The sequence below is a fragment of the Cnephaeus nilssonii genome (assembly GCF_951640355.1).
Source record: "Cnephaeus nilssonii genome assembly, chromosome: 10".
NCBI classification, from domain to species: domain Eukaryota; kingdom Metazoa; phylum Chordata; class Mammalia; order Chiroptera; family Vespertilionidae; genus Cnephaeus; species Cnephaeus nilssonii.
Genome location: NC_137081.1, coordinates 35671108 through 35688242, shown reverse-complemented (window position 1 = coordinate 35688242; position 17135 = coordinate 35671108). Strand labels below are relative to the sequence as shown.

Genomic DNA, 17135 nt, shown 5'->3' with positions numbered 1-17135 from the left:
CGCCGCTGCTCAGAGAGACGAGGTCCTGGAAACAACCGGTGCTCACCAGCCGCGAGTGCCGAGCAGGGGTGGCCTCGTGCACACAAACGAACGTGTCCCCAGGGGCGTGTGACATTGGAGTCACTTGGGGTTGTCTTAACTTGGGGTGCTACTGGCATCTAGAGGGTGGAGGCCAGGACTGCTGCTGACCTTCCCACCATGCCCGGGCGGCCCCACTCCTCACCCTATGTCCGCAGTGCCGAGGCTGAAACACGCCCAGCGGCAGTCTTGCCAGCTGTTGGAAAGAACAGTGACTCTAACATAGACCTCGCAGATGTCTGAAATGTAGCATCTGACGAGAAGGTGCAGTTGTGGGTGAATGTGTGGGGTCTGGGTCTGTCTCTGTAGCACGGGTAACAGTCACCGCACCCCCCCTCCCCCCTCTCCCCCCTCCCCCCCCCACCCCTTCATCCTTCCGTGCTGGCACGGCAGGAACCTGCGAGGGCTGTCCACACCGGCACTGACATTGAGGACTCGCTCAGAGGGCAGGCAGGGGTGTCATCTTCTTTCTTCTTTTTACTTTAAAAATATTTCTTTACTTGCGACATGTGCCCATTATTTGGCCTGCTCATGGGGAGAGCGGCCGGAGCTGAGCTCCTGCTCTGAAGGCGGCGGCTGCCTCCAGACATCCAAGGAGACAGATTTAGCGCGTGTTTCAAAAGGCATTTCCAGCCTTTAATTCCGAGATGCCATTATCCGCCGCCCGGCCCCTGCCGGGTGCCAGCCTCCCGGCTCCCCAGTTCCTTTCTGGGCTCACAATACCTGCTCTTGGATGAGTCACAAATCTAGGACAACCAGCTGGAAGTGGGACAGGCAACCTGCTCTTTATCAACATCAGGGAAGGAAGAACCAGAAAGTCAGAGGGAGGAGGCGGGTGGCCACCGGGAAGCAGGTGGTTGGTGCCTGACTCCCAGCAGGCAGGAGAGCACAGGAGCCCCCAGGGTGGCGGGACAGGCCCTGTAGCCTGGCTGCTCGGCCAGGCTGAGAAACACGCTGAGCCGCGGTTCCCATAAATCCGGCTTTTATGCGGCGATGAATGAGCTGAACAATGGATCTGTCTCAGGCTGCAGAGAACAGGCCCCGCCCGGGTCTCCCTCCCGCCGCTAGGAGCCTCAACAGGGTGGGTCCTGTGGTCCCGGGGCCTGTAAGCCTCATGAAGATGAACGCCTGCTTGGGTGCCAGCGAGGACAGTCCTGGTCACCTGGGGTCTGTGGCTGGCCCGGCCTCTTCCCCAACCACAGGAGGAAGTGCTTTGGTGGGCCCAGCTGCCCGCTGGCCCCTTCGTCCCAGTGTGGTGGGCACGGAGTTGGCTCTGGGCCTTGGGTGGTATCTCCCAACTCTCCCCAGGATGGGAACCCCTCCACTGACCCCTCCCACACGGCGCCAGCCTCCTCACAAACTCTCCACCCTGCTGGGGCCCACCCTGCAGACGTCTCACAAGCTGCATCTGCTCCACCCGCCACCACCACGGCCCCACTCTGCTGTGGCCCTCAGCCCTCCCACATCCCTGAGTGGACGCAGTGTGCTGGGTGCGGGTGGAGCCAGTCGGCCACTTCTCCTGGGCAGCGCCCCCTGCAACACACACCATGGTCCAAAGGGCACAGATACCCTCCCCCAGATAAGTGTCCCTGTAAAGCTCACGTTCTACAGACTGTCATCACCGTGGCCCCAGCCCTCCCCCAGGCGAGGACGGCAGAGGGACCTTAGCACCCACTGCCCTCACTCAGCTCAGGGCCTCGCTGGTTTATTTGCTCCAAGCACCCATGGAGCGAAATGCTGCCAGCCTAATCCCCAGCGCCCGGCCTCACCTCCCAAGCAGCCACTCCCCCTGCTACAGCTGGTCTGCTCCTACGTATTTCCAAAGAATAGGTCTACACTCTGGGATGGTCAATTGTATGTGTGACCTTGGCCAGGCCGTGAGAAGCAGTTGTTTGGTGAAACACCAGTCTAGATGTCCCTGCGAAGGTGTTTTTTAGATGAAGGTAGATGGCCTAGCGTTATGTGGGTGGGCCTTGTCTAATCAGTTGAAGTCTTTAAGAGAAAAGACTGAGGTTTCCCAAAGAAGAAAGAATTCTGCCTCCAGGCTATCTTTGGACTCAAGACGGTACCATCAGCTCTACCCTAGGTTGACGTCAACCTGCTCTGTAGATTTTGGACTTGCCAGCCTCCCCAATCCCATGAACCAATTCCTTAAAATCTCTCTCTCTCTCTCTCTCTCTCTCTCTCTCTCTCTCTCTCTCTCTCTGTGTGTGTGTGTGTGTGTGTGTGTGTGTGTGTACACACACATCCTATTGGTTCTGTTTCTCTGGAGAACCTTGACTAATACACACTTTGTGATGAGCAGCCTCTGAAGTGGCCCCTGGGGCCATCCTGCCCTATTCCCCTCCCTTCCCCCCCCCCCCTGCTTTCCCCAGCTTCACACACAGTCTCCCAAGCCTGCCTCAGACCACCCTCTTCTCCACCCACCCTGCCAACCCCCCTCTCCTGGCCATCCTTCAGTGTATCTGCTCCTAGCCAGCCCCGAGACTGAATTCCAGGAAAGATCTTTTCCCTCCAGCCTTGCAGAGACCAGACCCCACGCCCCAGCCACTGCTGCAGAAGAGAGGGGTCCAACAGGGACACTCAGAGACCAGGCAGGTCACCCACATGGGAGCCTGGGAGCGCAGGATGGCAGCACAGAGGGGCCTGTGGAGAAGCTTGCCCACACAGAGCTTCCAAATGCAATGACAACACACGCCTTTGAGGAGTAAACATCCCACATGGACCCACCCTGAGGGCTGCCAGTGAGCCTCCGCTCCAGCTTTGCTGCCTGGGAGAGAGAGACCAGGAGCTGGGCAGGGGCATCGGAGCTGGGCAGGAGGAGAGCGCTTCCCATCTGACCCAGGACCTCGCTGCCCCCATCCTCCAGGGTGGGGAGGGCCTGACGCAGGCTGCCTCCTATGTGGCCTAGAACCCACGGTTGGACAAATTAAACTTGAGTAACTGTCCGGTAAGCTGCTGTCCTTTTCTGGCTGCAGTCCACCTCAGCTGAACTGGGACCTGATCAGAAATTCTCACAAGTCAGGTGAAGAAAGGGAAGATTTTTAAGAAGCATCATAAGGACTTCAGACATGTTGGCTTTGAAACCTGTATTGTACCTTCACTGTCTGGGCTTTGACCGTCTATTCCTTCCACACTCCACCTTTGGAGCCCAGCTTCAGGGATTCTGGGGGAATGTCTCCCCCTGGAGCCCACTCCTGGGATGCACAGTCCCTGCTTTCAGGTTTGGGTTTCAAAGCCTGGATCTGAAAGATCTGAGGTCCAGATTCCTATGGCTTGGGTTGCAGCCCTTCAGAGTTGTCATACCTGCATCAAATGCGGCAGTAGTTCCTAGAAATGTGCACCTTGAGTGGGCCTCTCCAAGGCAACGTGGTTTTCACCCAAAAACTCTTCAAGTTCATCAGATTTCATGACATTTAATTAAATCCTTTCCTTAAAATGACAAGTACTTCGGAAGTTGTGGCTTTGGGAACAGAATAGGTGACTGTGAGAGGTGTCCCCTCACCTGGTGGGAGCAAAGGGGCAGACCTGGGTGGGTCACAGGCTTTGTGGAGGGAGCAGAGGGCCCTGCCCGGATGCCCAGGGACAGCTGTGTGGGCAGCCTGAGGACTCGGCTCTCACACTAACTCGGTGAACCCGGTGAAACCCTGACCTGACCCCTGGGTTCAGTCCATCTGGTTCTCAGTGACCTCAACAAGAGGTGGTGCTGGGTGCTCCTGAACCAGGCAGCAGGGGGCGCCCCAGACCACCTAATGGGAGCATTGCAGGCAGGCCGAGGAGGACAGGCCCCAGGCCTCACCGGGTGTAGGTGAAGCAGCAGAGAAGGTAAGGGTCCCCAGGCAGTTGCCCTGGCTGGATCCCTTCCTGCACTGCTGCCGAGCTCTGCAGCCTGCCCTTCTGTCGGCCCAGTTAGCTTGGGAGGGAAGCAGACAGGGTGGCCTTTGTCCTCTCCATCCACCAAGACCAGAGCTTCTTCTCACCCCAGGCAGGTGGGACCTTCAGAGGCCTCTGGTGCATCCTGTGCAGATGGGGGCAGGGGCTGGGGGAGCAGGGGAGCTGACCCACCCCAGGCAGCGGTGGTCACCCAGGCTTCAGAGCAGAGTCACCTGGGAGATTTTATAAACACTAACCTGGGCCCTGCCCAGACAGTGACAATAAAATCCCACCTTAGGAGACTGGGGGCTGGAAATCCCCACTAGCTAAAAGATCGGCAGGTGGCCCCGAATGGGTAGCCAGGGTTAAGAACCTCTGCTTTGAAAGCCCGGCCCTGGACCTGCTCAGTGCCCTGGTAACCAGATATAAACGCAGAGTCCCAGCCCACCTCTGAGCTCTGGAGTCAGGGCCCTGAGAGATGGGGGCCCAGCGCTCTGCATTCTAAGGTGTCCCCTACGTGATTCTGACCCGGCCCAGGTTGAGAACCTGCCCACGCCTCGTTATCCTGGCTGCTCTGGGGCCAGCAGCAGAGGCATCTCCTGGGCTGGGATCTTGTTAGGAATGCAGAGTCCGACTTGCTGAATCAGAACCTGCTCTTTAACAGGGCCCCTGGGCAATCTGTGGCTCTAAGTTCCCCATTGAACAGGAGCAATACAAGGCTGGTGTGCGAGCCCCAGCAGGGGCGTTGGGAGTGGCTGCTGAGTGAGGGGGCAAAGGAGTTGTCCTCCAGGGGGCGGAAAAGCAGGCCTCCAGGTGGGTCCTCCAGATGCGGTTCTCCAGGTGGGGCTCTCCAGGTAAGACCCTCCAGGTGCAGTTCTGCAGGTGGGGCAGGGAAGGTCTGCAGTCAGGCCAGTAAGGGAAAGTGGCTTGATGGGCGCAGGAAGAAAGAAAAGGCGTGGGGCAGGCATGAGTGGCAGTGGCTGTGGAAGATCTAGGAGGTCAACCCAGGATGGAAGGTCAGAATGCTAAGGGAGCTGTTGGTGGTGGTTTTGTGAAAGTGTTTTTCCCTACATAAAAGTAATAAATTAAGGAATATATATATATACCCAGAAAGAGGAAACAACAGATATACCCATAGCTCCACCCTCCCACACACCATCATTGCTCATCACTCATTTTTCAAGGTATAGTTTTCCACTGAATAGTTATAAAGATGCAGTACATGTAATTTTATTTTCATTTTTATGGGGACATGTGGGCAGACTCTGATGAAGCTGGGGACCTGAACCTCTAAATTCTGCTGAACCTCCTTTGTTCGGAGAAGTCATCCTTCCTACCCATCTGGGGCTCAGTCCCCCCTCGCCTGAAGAACCTGCATAGTCTCCCCTGAAGTACTTGTTTTGCAAGGGGCTGCTGGTCCCTCTCGGGCCAGCCCACCGTGTCTCTGCTTGTAGATCTAAGACCAGATCCTGAGGTTTAGATGTGACCTAGAAGATGAGGGACCCAGAGTCACCACATGTGACCATTTATGGCAACAGAAACCCAGGGAACAGATATGGGGGACCGGGGTGGAGGTGATATAATACTGCATGGACCTGAGGGTTGGCTTGGGTCCACTCAGCGGAGATTCTGGATTCCCTGGTGACAGGGAGTGGCTTGTTGACAAGGGGGCTGATGCAGAAGGAGGCTGAGAGGCCAGGCTGTTTGCCCCTGGAGGGGCAGGTGCCCAAAGGCTTGGGGAGCCCGGGTGTGTGCTGGACGGATCTGTCACCTGGGACCTGCTTGCGCCCCTTCCCCACCTCCCCCAAAGACATGCCGTGCACTGTGGCTGTGAGGAACACGTGGGCGTGGGAACCCTCTGTGTGACTTACACTGATGCTGGGGACTGCTGCCCTGGACATGCTCCTGGACTCAGTGGGCGATGGGACCCCTCGGGCAGGGCGAGGAGGCGTGGCTACCATCTTGGGTTTAATCAGAGCAGCCTGACCCACAGAGACCCCGGGACCACTACCTTCCCAACACAGATTCAATCACTGCGCTTACATAAGCAGGAGGCGCCGGTCTGCAGATGCAAAGTTGAGCTTGACACCCCACTTCCTGCCTGCGACTCTGCTCAGCCTGTTCTGTGGTGGGGCCCCTGATCCAGGGCTCCCGGGGGGGGGGCTCCCGTCCTGCCTCCCGGTCCCCAGGCCAGCTCTGTGATTACCCTGCTCCTGTGAGGGGGGGCGGTGTCAACCCCAACGTCAAACTCAGAACATCTTCCTGTCTTGGCGCAGAGGGAGTGGATTTATGAGTGCCAGTGTTGAATTCACTCCTAAAACCCTCCAAAGGGGCCTGTCCAAGGATGTTTTCCTCCCAATTTCATCTTTGGATGAGACTGCAAAAGTGCCCCCGAGGGACTCCACTGCCAGCAGGGTCACAGAAGCCCTCAGTCCTCTGGCAGCAGATGAAATAAATTTAGTCTGACGGTTCCCGTAGGTGACGTCTCCGTCCTTGTCCGGCCTTTTATAAAGAGGAGCCTGTGTGCTGGTGGCTGACGCCCATCAGCTGTGGACTGAGGCTGAGGGACGGAGCGGCCAGGTAACCTCCGACAGGCAGCTGATTTGCGGGGGGGGGGGGGGGGGGGGGATGCAGTTTCTTAAATTGCTAAAATTAAATAAGGCCAATGAAACATGGGTTAGCCTCCGAATAATGGCTGGAAGCCACTGAAATTGCTGTGAAAACACTGGGAACTTGTCTTTTCACTGGAGCTTTTTCCAGGAGCTGCCACTTTGGGGGTGGCGGGAAGAGCTGCGGGCCCGGGGGTGGGTGGCCCCACCTTTCTGGTTCTTCCGGCTGCAGGTGGACCTGACCCAGTCCGTCGGTCAGTCGGTGGGGATGTGCCTGGGGAAGATGAAGACCTGCCTGCTGCCCGGGGTGGCCCTCTGCCTCTTGCTGGTGCCTCTGGTGGGTGAGTGGCTGCTTTGTCCCTCTTCGTGCCCCTCGGGGCCGCTGGGGCACCGCAGGGTCCTGCTCTGAGGCGCTCCTGGCTGACTGCTCTCCTCTTTCTTTGCAGGGGCCAAGCCTGTGCAGGATGAGGGAGGTATTGCGTCTGCCTCCTGTTTCTTTTCTCCTGTTGGTGGGGGCCGGGGAGAGGAAAGGTTGGGTGGGCACTGCTTCTTATTCTGAGAAGATGAAGGGGAGCCCTGAGTCAGCTGGAGGTAAAGCCCTGTCCCCAGAGGGACTGGAGCCCCTTCCCCAGACTGTGCCCTCCAGGCCTCTGGGGACACACCAGGAAGGAGGGAGCCAGACTCTGCATGGTGTTGCAACCCTCCAAGTCCCTGAGGACGCAGACATTTCACCCTCAGTACAGTAGCATACAAACTCTGGGGGTGGGGGTAGGGGATGGTCTCCTTTGATATCCCACCAAGAGTCCCCCACAACCCCACCACAGTGACCCCTCCCTTCTCAGTATGTGCAGGACAGGGGCCAGACTCCCCCACTTCCCCTACCCTCCTCACCAGGAGTCAGGGCAGGGCTAGCTCATCCCCCACCAGGAGGCCCCGGATGACCCAGGCTGTGCTCCCAGCTGGGAGGGTCCCTTCACTGCACTGGCCCTGCTGGGCACCTCCACCTGCCTGAGGCCCCCTGGAGGGCAACCTGGGCAGGACCAGTGGCACAGCCCCTGAGCCAGGCTGTCATGTGTCTTTCAGACCCATATGCTGAGCTGCCGGCCATGCCCTACTGGCCCTTCTCCACCTCTGACTTCTGGAACTACGTGCAGTACTTCCAGACGCTGGGGGCCTACCCCCAGATCGAGGACATGGCCCGCACCTTCTTTGCTCACTTCCCCCTGGGAACCACCCTGGGCTTCCACGTCCCTTATCAGGAGGAGTGAGGGGTCCCCAGCCTGGTGCCCTGGCCTCATCAATAAACTCCTGACTTAAAATGCACAACACATGCTGTGGCTTTTTTTTTCAAGACACAGCTGCACTCGGGACCCGTTTGCCTTCTCACCCCATCAGAAACCGATCTAACAAGCTGCAACTAGCTTTTCCATTGAAATAAAATAATAGAAAGGATTATCTATTTAACTGTAGGTACTAGTATTTGGACCAGCATCTAACTACAGAAATTGTTACACCTAATCAGAAATGTAGGGCTTTGTGAAATGTGTGTGTTATGTGTTATGTTGGGTGGGATGGGTGACGGAACGTGATTTCATGCTCCGAGAGGCGTGGCAGGTGGTTCTTTAAGATCACTGCTGCAGCTGCTGCTCCGAGCCTCACGCAAGTTATCTCAAGAAGCAGGGAGATTATTGTGCTAGTTCTCACAGCCACAAGGGCGGGGTGGGTGGGGACTCTCCCGGGACCCAGGCATATGCTGTGAGGGACCTGGAAAGGGGGAGGTGGCATTGTGGCCCAGAGTGCAGGCCTGGTGCCTCCTGTGGCCACCCCACTAGCTCCATACCTCCACGAGGCTTCCTGCCCTCTCACCTTCACCTGTGGCTTCTCCTCCCACGGCCCAGGTTAAATTCTCCAGAGGAAGACTCTGTTGGCCGAGCTGATCCTGTTGGGAAAAGCTCATACATTCTTGTCTCTCTTTCCCTCCCTTGAGCTAGTTTGAATTTGGTTTCTGTAAATTAACTGAAATTTTTCTTAAAGTCCTGATTCCTATGATAGCTGGACATGAGAATTGGTCTTAAATTCCTACTGGGGACAACTGGGCCTCAACCAAACATATCAGAAAAAAGACACCCTGACAGGAGTGTCTCCATACCAATAACTTGCCTGTCAATTCGTGTGTGTGTGTGTGTGTGTGAACATTTACGTTCCACCCAAATTCTTGTATCCCCAGTTAGGACAAGCATTATGGAATGGGGTCCCCAGCTGCCTCTCCATAGGCTGCCCTAATGACTGGTGCCTTTCTAGGCAGACTCCACGGTGCCCTGGCCAGAACTATGTCCCCTATGGGGTGTCAGCAGCATCCCAGTTGCCCACAGCTGGGCTGCATTTATGGGTCGTGAAAAGCCTAGCAGACCCTTCTTTTCTCAGAGGAAAAAACCTCCACCCCCAGGTCACCCTCAGCAGATCCCTCCTTCCTCTCCACCCTACCCCCCGCCAATAAATAGCAGGCTGCCTACCTCACAGCCCCCTGGGATACCTCACTCTGGTGTTTAGGACTCAGATTTGGCTGTGACTCTCCCCTCACCCTATTTCTCATAACAGGTTCAGCTCCCTTCTATGCAACCCTCTCTTGGTTTCCCCTTTTAGTCAGATCCACCTCCTGCCCCATGTCCTCAGCCCCCTTCACCCCTCAACACTCCACTTTGGAGTTATGCACACAAAAAGCATTAGCCACTGCCACCATCGCTGGTACCTGATGGCCGTGGGGACCATAATCCATGGTGATGGTTACCTGACCTGCTTCTATGTTTAAGCTATTGTGATTGATGCTGCTGTGAATATGGGTGTGAAAATTATCTCAAAACTCTGCTTTCAATACTTTTGAGTCTCTACCCAGAAGTGGAATTGCTGGATCTCACGGTAACTCTGTGTTTAATTTCGGAGGACCTCCATACTGATTTCCACCACTGCTGCGCCATGTAGGTTCCCACCAACAGTGCTCAGGGCTCCAGTTTCCCCACATCCTCCTGACTCTGTTATTTTCTGGGGTTTTGATAACAGCCATCCTGATGGGTGAGGAGGTATCACTGTGGTTTGATTTGCATTCCCTGGTGATCAGTGCTGTTGAACATCTTTTCATGGGCTTTTGGCCATTCTTGTATCTTCTTTGGAGAAATGTCTATTCAGGTCCTTTACCCATTTTCAAAGCGGGTTACTTGTTGTTATTGTTGCATTTCAGTTCTCTGTACATCTGATTTTAATTCTAATATCAGGTATGTGATTGGCAAATCTTTTCTCCCATTCTGGGCTGCCTTTTGACTCTATTGTCCATCCACATTCTTTAATGAGTATTTCTTGGGCACTCCGTGCCAGACCCTTTGGGCTGACCTGTCTGTGGCCGTGGGCCACCTGGATGTCACTGAGCAGCTCCCCTTGGGCCCTGACAGACAGGCAGGCGGGAAAGCCCATCCACTTCAGCGGGGACTCAGGGCCAGTCCTGTGGGTCCCTAGGGAAACATAGAGTCGGTGGTCCTCCGACGTCTAGAAATACCAGATAAAGTGGAAAGAAAGGGAAGGGATGGGGAAATACCATAGAGTCGGCGATCCTTCGGCGTCTAGACGTGCCGCGGCACGCTGCGTACGGAAGAGGCGGTCAGATGGCCGGAAGTGGGCCCGGGACACCCGGAACGCCTTGGGGGAGATGAAGCCGGCGGTGGACGAGATGTTCCCCGAGGGCGCCGGGCCCTACGTGGACCTGGACGAGGTGAGGCGGGTGGCTGTGGGGCGGAAGTAGGGCTGTGGGGCGAGAGAAGGCGACGGTCCAGTGAGAGGTGAGGGCCGTGCGTGTATGCGGGCCGGCGTCCCCGGACCCGACTGTGCCCTCCTTGCCGAGGACCCTCGGTGCCTGCGGCCAGATGTCGGGTCGTCCTGCACGACTACGGAGGCCGCATGCGCGGGGCCGCGGGGCACGCGAGGGGCGTCGGGGTGACGGAGGGCGGGGCTGTGCTGTCGGCAGATCTCGTCTGCAGGATGGGAGACCGGAGCGAGGCTGGTACCGCACGGGAGCTGGGGGAAGGGCTGTTTGGCGTTAAGTGACGCTGCACTTTGATGGGACGGTCTGCTCCGTGACCCTCTCCTGCGATTATACGGGGTACGAAGCAGCTTTGCGCGCGTGTCACTCCATCGCGGTGATCTTGTCTGCTGCCCGGCGCAGCTCCCGGGGCCAGGCCCGCCGCCGGAGGTCAGAGCCTCATTTTTAAAAGTGTAGCCATAGGGGAAACACGCGCCCGCAGGTCATGGTAGGGTAAAGCGCATATATGATTGCATATACTGGTGTGACCACAGCGCCCTCTGCCCTCTGCCCTCTGGGCCGTGCTGCGGTGGGCCAAGTGGAGGAGGGTTCAGAAAGGGGGGGAGGGGGCTGGCTGGAGTGGGGTCCTGAAGGGGTCTGAGTGTAGTTTAACATCTTCAGGTGCCTGAGAGAGCTGGGAGGGAGGGGAGCTGGAGATGGTGTCTGGCTGGCCATGAGGCGCTAGTAGCCCTGCTGGGGTGGGTTCCCTGCACCCACTCAAGGCACTTCCACAAGCATTGGCTGCTCAGGCCTGTGTTAAAGTCACTGCCCTGGGCAGCATAGAACCACTGGGGTATTGATAGGCTCCCATCCTGAGCGTTTAAGGAACAGGAGACTTAAAGGGGGTCTGAATGAAGATAATGCCTATTCAGGTCTTAGGCAACCCTGCTGGTTGAGAACCGCTGCTGTAGAGCCTAAGACCATCAGAAAACACAGATATTTACATTACGATTCATTAACAGTAGCAAAATTACAGTTATGAAGTAGCAACGAAAATAATTTTATGGTTGGGGGTCACCACAACATGAGGAACTGTATTAAAGGGTCGCGGCATTAGAACGGTTGAGAACCACTGCTATAGATGGAGGTAGAGACAAGCCCCACACAGTACGTAAGGGGGCGAGTCCACATGGCTTGTGGTGATGGGGAAGGGAGGAGGTGGAGAATCCTGGAAATTTCTCCCTGCTACTGAGAGCAGGGTGTGGGGACACATGAGATGCCCGCCTACTGAGAGCCAGGAAAGGTGCAGCAGAAGCCCTGGGAATGTTGGGAATCCAGGCGCAGCAGGGACTGGGGGCCAAGGTACAGAATGCTGCCTCGGAGCTCTCTCCAGCCCTCTTCTGCGATGCTGAAGGAGACTGCTGGTCCTATGCTCATCAGGTTGCCCAGCTCTGGTTGTGGCTTGGTTTTACTGCCACCATAGAGTTCTGGCACTCGGGGGTTCTGGACCCCAGTTAGCAGGTCGGTTCCCCGGGGGAAATGGTTTAGTTCTGGAGCAGTCCAAACCAGAGCAATGCTCAGGCTCAGCGTTGTGGGGTTGTGGCCTCTGTGGCAACGCCCAGTAGGATTTCAGAATCTCTGCTGGAGGTTTAGGGAGAAGTGGTGCTTAGGGCAATGGCAGGACTCTGTCTGAAGGGCAAGGGGGAATTTAGGAATGTAGGCCCAGAGAAGACCAAAAACATTCAACCTCCATCCACATACACTTCCTTCACCTGGAACGGAATTTGGACTCTGACCTGGGCACTTCTCTGTTCCTCGCCTTCCTTCTGTGTGGGGTGGCGCAGGCCCTGAAAAGCTGTTCTCTCCGAAAATGCTGCTGTCACACCTGATCTCTCCCTTCTGCAGGCCGGAGGCAGCACCGGGCTTCTGATGGACTTGGCAGCCAATGAAAAGGCAGTTCACTCGGACTTCTTTAATGGTAAGGTGCAGGGTTGGGTGCCAGTTTTAATCAGGACGTTTCTTCTGCAAGCTGTGCAGTGGAGCGACTTGGTGACACAAGTGATTTAGATCATGGAACAGTAAAACCCAGATCCCGTGCCATTCTCATAACAGCACAGTTCATATAAAATAACAGTGTTGCTGTTACCACTGGCAGCCAGCCCTGTTTTTCAGAAGAAAAAAAAAATAGCATAAAATTGCTCCCAGTCTTACATTCCAGGCATTGAGTTTGAGCCATAGATACACTTTTGGACACACGACGGCATCCAGGTTTGGACAGTGACCTGAGTTGCAAGGCACGAGGACCTGTCTGGCTTTCTCATTGCTATCTCCGGATGGCTGGTTTTCTCGCCTGTTTGCCACTGGTCCTATCCCTGCGCTGCCTTCACAGAGAAACAGCCACTCTCCAGCCTCACCCACCCCACCCCCAACAACAGAGACCATTGGTATCTAGACTTTCGTGGCCAGGTACCACGAGCATGTGTGCAGTTTTAACAAAACACAGTGAAGACTTTATATGAGATCTTCATGCACATTAGAGGAGCTGCTTTTCTTGGTCTCTGTTCCTAAGGTTATGTTAACTCTTACTGAGGGTTCAAGTCATTAGGAGAAATATAGTTACTTAGGGGGGGTGAGTGGTGTTTTCTCCCTTTGTCATCCTGTATCCCAAGGTGCCTGCTACTACAAAGAACTTTTGTCACTAGTTAGTGGCAGTTAGGATGTTATCTTGTCCGTCACAATGGTTTTCAGGGTATCAAAGACCCTCAAAAGCCTGAGTCCAAGCTATTTTTTCTGGCTCCTTTTGAGCCAGCCATTGCCTAAAAGGAGAACTAGTCTCCCTAGTTAGGTACAGACTTCCCAGGGAGCCTGGCTGTTCCCCTGAAGCAATGTCCCGGCTGCCACCAACTCCTGTCAGAACTGGGGGAAGTGACACTTGAGCCAAGCCTTGAGAACAGAATAGCATTTGTCTCAATTCTCTAAGCAAGGGGGTGAGGGAAACAAATTGTGAAAGGGCAAGGCCTTTCCTGAGCAGCCTGTGCAAAAATGCCAGCTCACATAGCACGGCTTCGGAGGTCCCTAACCCTGGCCCCGCAGAAGTGTGACCTCTAACTCCTAACACCACTCATTCTGATGACCTTCAAAGCCTGATGCATCCTCCACCAGCCCATAGCTTTAAACACCATGATGTTCCAGTGTTCATGGGATTTCCAAACATAGTTCTGATGAGAAAGCATCTGTGAGAGGGGCCCAGGCTGACTTGCCAAGTGAGCATTTATCAACAGCAATTTAAGGCCCTTACATCCTTGAGTCAGGTCAGAGAAGAACACAGAAGAGCTTGTGCCCATGTCAGAGGGCCCTCAAACTGTTCACAGGTGCACACTGCCTGTCAGCTTGTGAGCATCCCATGTTCAGAAACCATCACTGTAAGAGGGCCATGTGGGCTTTAGATGGGGCTTCTGAGTCCTTTCTGCTCGCTGACTGAGGTTCCGATGGCCTGTGTCCCACAGGCAGTGGGGTTCTAACCATGGCCGAGGCTCATCCTCTTCACTCACTATTTCACAAAATAGAGCAGCACCAGACGGGGCAGGTAGGGACAGTTCCATGACAAGAGCCCTGACAAGGGTGGACAGCATTGTTTCTAGGAGCTGACACCTGAGCAGAGGTTCGGAAGGTGTGAGGGTTAGGTAGGGTTGACTATGCGAGTGCTCACAGCTGCAGGACCTCCCGCAGGCCGGGCAGTGAGAGAATGCAGGCGTTGGTGGGACTGACTGTCAGGGTGGCTGGAGAGGCATGAACGCAGGGTGAGGGGATGGGAGCGGGGCTGCTGTCTCCTGGCACCCCCGCCCACCCTCTCTAGCTCGTCACCACTGCATCTTTTCAGTGCATAGGCCACATGAATAGGCTTTGTACAAATTTTCCCCGTTGCAAAAGGATACATGTCTGTGTTAGGAAATTTAGAAGAAAATATATATAAAAGTAAATGAAAGGGGAAAACGATCATGACTTTGTCCACCCATCGCAGTAAGTAGTGTGCCGTGAAAGGGCGGCGTTCCTGCCTGTGGGAACGGGGCTTAGACTATGTTTCTCGAGCTTGTCTATCAGTCTGACTCCTTTAAAGAGAGTCATTCTCACATGGCTCAGGCCTTCCACCACCTCCCCTCTACCCCATTTTCTTTCTCTTGGAGAGTGGGGGGGCTTGTGCCCTTCAAGCTGCCTGGCCTTACCTCCATGTCACCAGAGTGGGGCCTTGGCCGAGGTGCTCACAAATGGGTGCTGACATGTCCTGGTGCTCAGTCATGGCTGGGAGATGGTCACCATGTGGTCGAGAACACACCGACGCATTTCTTCAGCTTGTCATCTGAGTAGAAACACTACAGGTTGTGTTCTAGACAGCACTGCCCTTGGGCTGCATCTGAGCCTGGTGGGTAGGATCGAGTCTGTCCTAGGAGAAGCCCTTTATGTTATTAGATTGTCCAGTGTTTTCTGTGTTTGAATGACCACATAATTCGTTGTGAAGTCATCTTTCAATCGTTTACCTTGTATGCCCAACTGATGCGTGGTTCTGTTCATTTATGTAGATTTTGAAGATCTCTTTGATGATGATGACATCCAGTGAGGCGCTGTCCCATGCTGCGTGTGGTCAAGCCTTTGCTGCGTGAGCGTGTGGTGGAGCCCTCAGGACAGTCTCAGTGGTTCTGCAGAACGGTGGGAACACCTGAAATGAGGAGATGGTTAACTGAGAAAGGACGGTTTCAGCCATCTGGGTGAGGTCATTCCTCACTTCAATAAAAAAAAAGCAGTCATCACTACAGGGTGATTTTCATTCTCGCATTTCTGAGTGAACATTGCAGTCCCTAAAGCTCCCTTTGTGCATGTGTGTGCACATGTGTGTTGGCATGCCGAGAGGAACGCGACGGTGGCACAGAAATCAGTGCACTGCCTCCTGTGTGCAGTGCTGAGTAACTTCGATGGTTCACGGAGGGGGAGTTAGTGTAGACCTGTCAGCAATTTAGGGCATGCAGGGGTCCTAGTTGCACTCTCAGGACAGGCTCTGATCCCCCCCCCCCCCCCCCCCCCCCCCCCGCCCACCGCTGCTGCACAGTCCCCTACCAGCGCCGGACTTTGTGTTTTCCCACCTTCACATTAGAGCAGCTGCTGTCCCCAAACCTGAGGTCTGAAAAAAATCAGGACAACTAGCTAATGACAGAAAGAGATACCTTCTACATGAGAAATGTATACATTGGTCCATTATTAAGGAGAATGTAACATCTAAGGGGATTAAGTTTTTAAAAGTGTCTTATTGGTCCAGCTCAGCAATTCATGACTGTAAAAATTAAGATTGCTATTTCAAATCAGTCTCGAAGTAAAGACATTTCTTTCGCTAGGAAATGCCCCTGCCACAGGACTTAGTAGTCAGTCCCCATGTTCAGAGTTAAGCAGAGCCACTTAATAGGTGAGTCAGATACACCAACCTTTTCTATAAGAACGTGCTGATGGCATCGCCCTGATGGCCTCTTGATGAGCGACATTCTCACTGGAGAGCAGGGGAGGTTTAACACAGGGAAGTGTTACCTCGGCCTCATTTGTGTTTGCTGAGTGGGCTTCAGTCTGCACTGTGACCGTGCACCTGTCCTGAGGGTGTAGCAGCCCCACGCCCTGGAGCAGTGCGGACTGTTGTGTCTGAAAACCCTTCACCTGAAGCTCACTTTGCCCTGCCTGGGTCGCAATGGAGAATGCTCCTGTGTTGGTCTCACCGATCAGACTCAGGCTGGAGTGTGCAGGCTGGTTTCAGAGAGAGGCGATTCTCAGCCGTGTCTTGAGGTTACTTCATGAGCAGTTTTCACAGTTTCCTAACTGGGCTCCCAAAACAGGCCTAGGAGATTCGGTAGGGGAGCAAGTAGGTATTTGGGTAAATTTCTTAGTGACCAATGATTACCCTATGGCAGCAATTTTCAGCCTTTTTCATTTCATGGCACATAAACTAATGAAAAATTCTGTTGCACATCAAAATGTTCTTTGCTGATCTGACAAAAAAAAAATAGGTATAATTTTGATTCATTCACACTGGATGGCTATTGATTGTTGTGTTCGCTGTTGTCTTTTTCTTTACTTGGAAAGTAAAAGAGGTCAGTGCCCTGACTAAACAGTCAGGTACTGCATGCTGTAAAAATTCTTGCGGCACACCAGTTGAAAATCGCTGCTCTACGGTCATCATTGGGAAACTTACAAGAGTCTGAGGGTCTTGCACTACACTGTGGATATAGCTCAGACCTGCCAGTGGCCCCCCATTTGTCCCTCTGGGGTCCTGGGGATCAACTCCCTTCCTGCTTGGGCCTCAGTTTCTGCATTGGTAAATGAAGCTCTTGGTCCGGGATGTCCCTCTACTTCCCGGGCCTCTGGTCTACCGCAGGAAGGAGTGGTCAAGGCCCTGTGTTTCCTGTCCCAAGGCTCCGAGTGCTCATCATCTGACATCAGCCCACTTGACCTCCTAGAGTCTGCCTTGGGATCACAGCATTGTGCAAACATGCCCCTCTGCTGGGGCTGCCACACACACGCGTGACGCCTGCTTCCCGGGGACAGGGAACCTGACGGGTCCTTGATGTGCTGCCTGATCAGGGACAGAGGTGCCAGACCCTGGTCCTTGGTCAAAAGCTGCATTCTCTGTCCCCGGAGATCATAGTGCCGGGAGACAAATGGCAGACTTGGAAGGAACACCTGGCTCACAGACAAAGGGCTGGGGTGTGGAGAACTTAGAATGGCATGAACCAAGCGACATGTGAGAAATGAAT

General features: G+C 54.7%; 2 protein-coding genes across 2 annotated transcripts; both read left to right on the top strand.

Annotated features, from left to right (window-relative positions):
* Positions 1 to 6828: 6828 nt before the first annotated feature.
* OTOS (otospiralin) lies at positions 6829 to 7828 on the top strand (the record flags this gene model as incomplete). The annotated part of the gene is made up of 3 exons (XM_079781712.1): positions 6829 to 6901; positions 7007 to 7033; positions 7644 to 7828. The coding sequence occupies 3 exons, from the start codon at positions 6829 to 6831 to the stop codon at positions 7826 to 7828; spliced, it is 285 nt and encodes a 94-aa protein (XP_079637838.1).
* A 2352-nt stretch (positions 7829 to 10180) lies between these two features.
* COPS9 (COP9 signalosome subunit 9) lies at positions 10181 to 15152 on the top strand. Its single transcript, XM_079783279.1, has 3 exons — positions 10181 to 10320; positions 12253 to 12325; positions 14925 to 15152. Exons 1-3 carry the CDS (start codon positions 10258 to 10260, stop codon positions 14960 to 14962), a joined length of 174 nt encoding a protein of 57 aa, XP_079639405.1. The 5' UTR covers positions 10181 to 10257; the 3' UTR covers positions 14963 to 15152.
* Positions 15153 to 17135: the final 1983 nt, after the last annotated feature.

Excerpts from the sequence above, each read along its gene's own strand:
- COPS9 (XM_079783279.1), top strand. The coding sequence starts at position 10,258 with ATGAAGCCGGCGGTGGACGAGATGTTCCCCGAGGGCGCCGGGCCCTAC. Across the intron at positions 10,321-12,252 it reads CCTACGTGGACCTGGACGAG|GCCGGAGGCAGCACCGGGCT; the intron begins GTGAGGCGGGTG and ends TCCCTTCTGCAG. Across the intron at positions 12,326-14,924 it reads TCACTCGGACTTCTTTAATG|ATTTTGAAGATCTCTTTGAT; the intron begins GTAAGGTGCAGG and ends TCATTTATGTAG.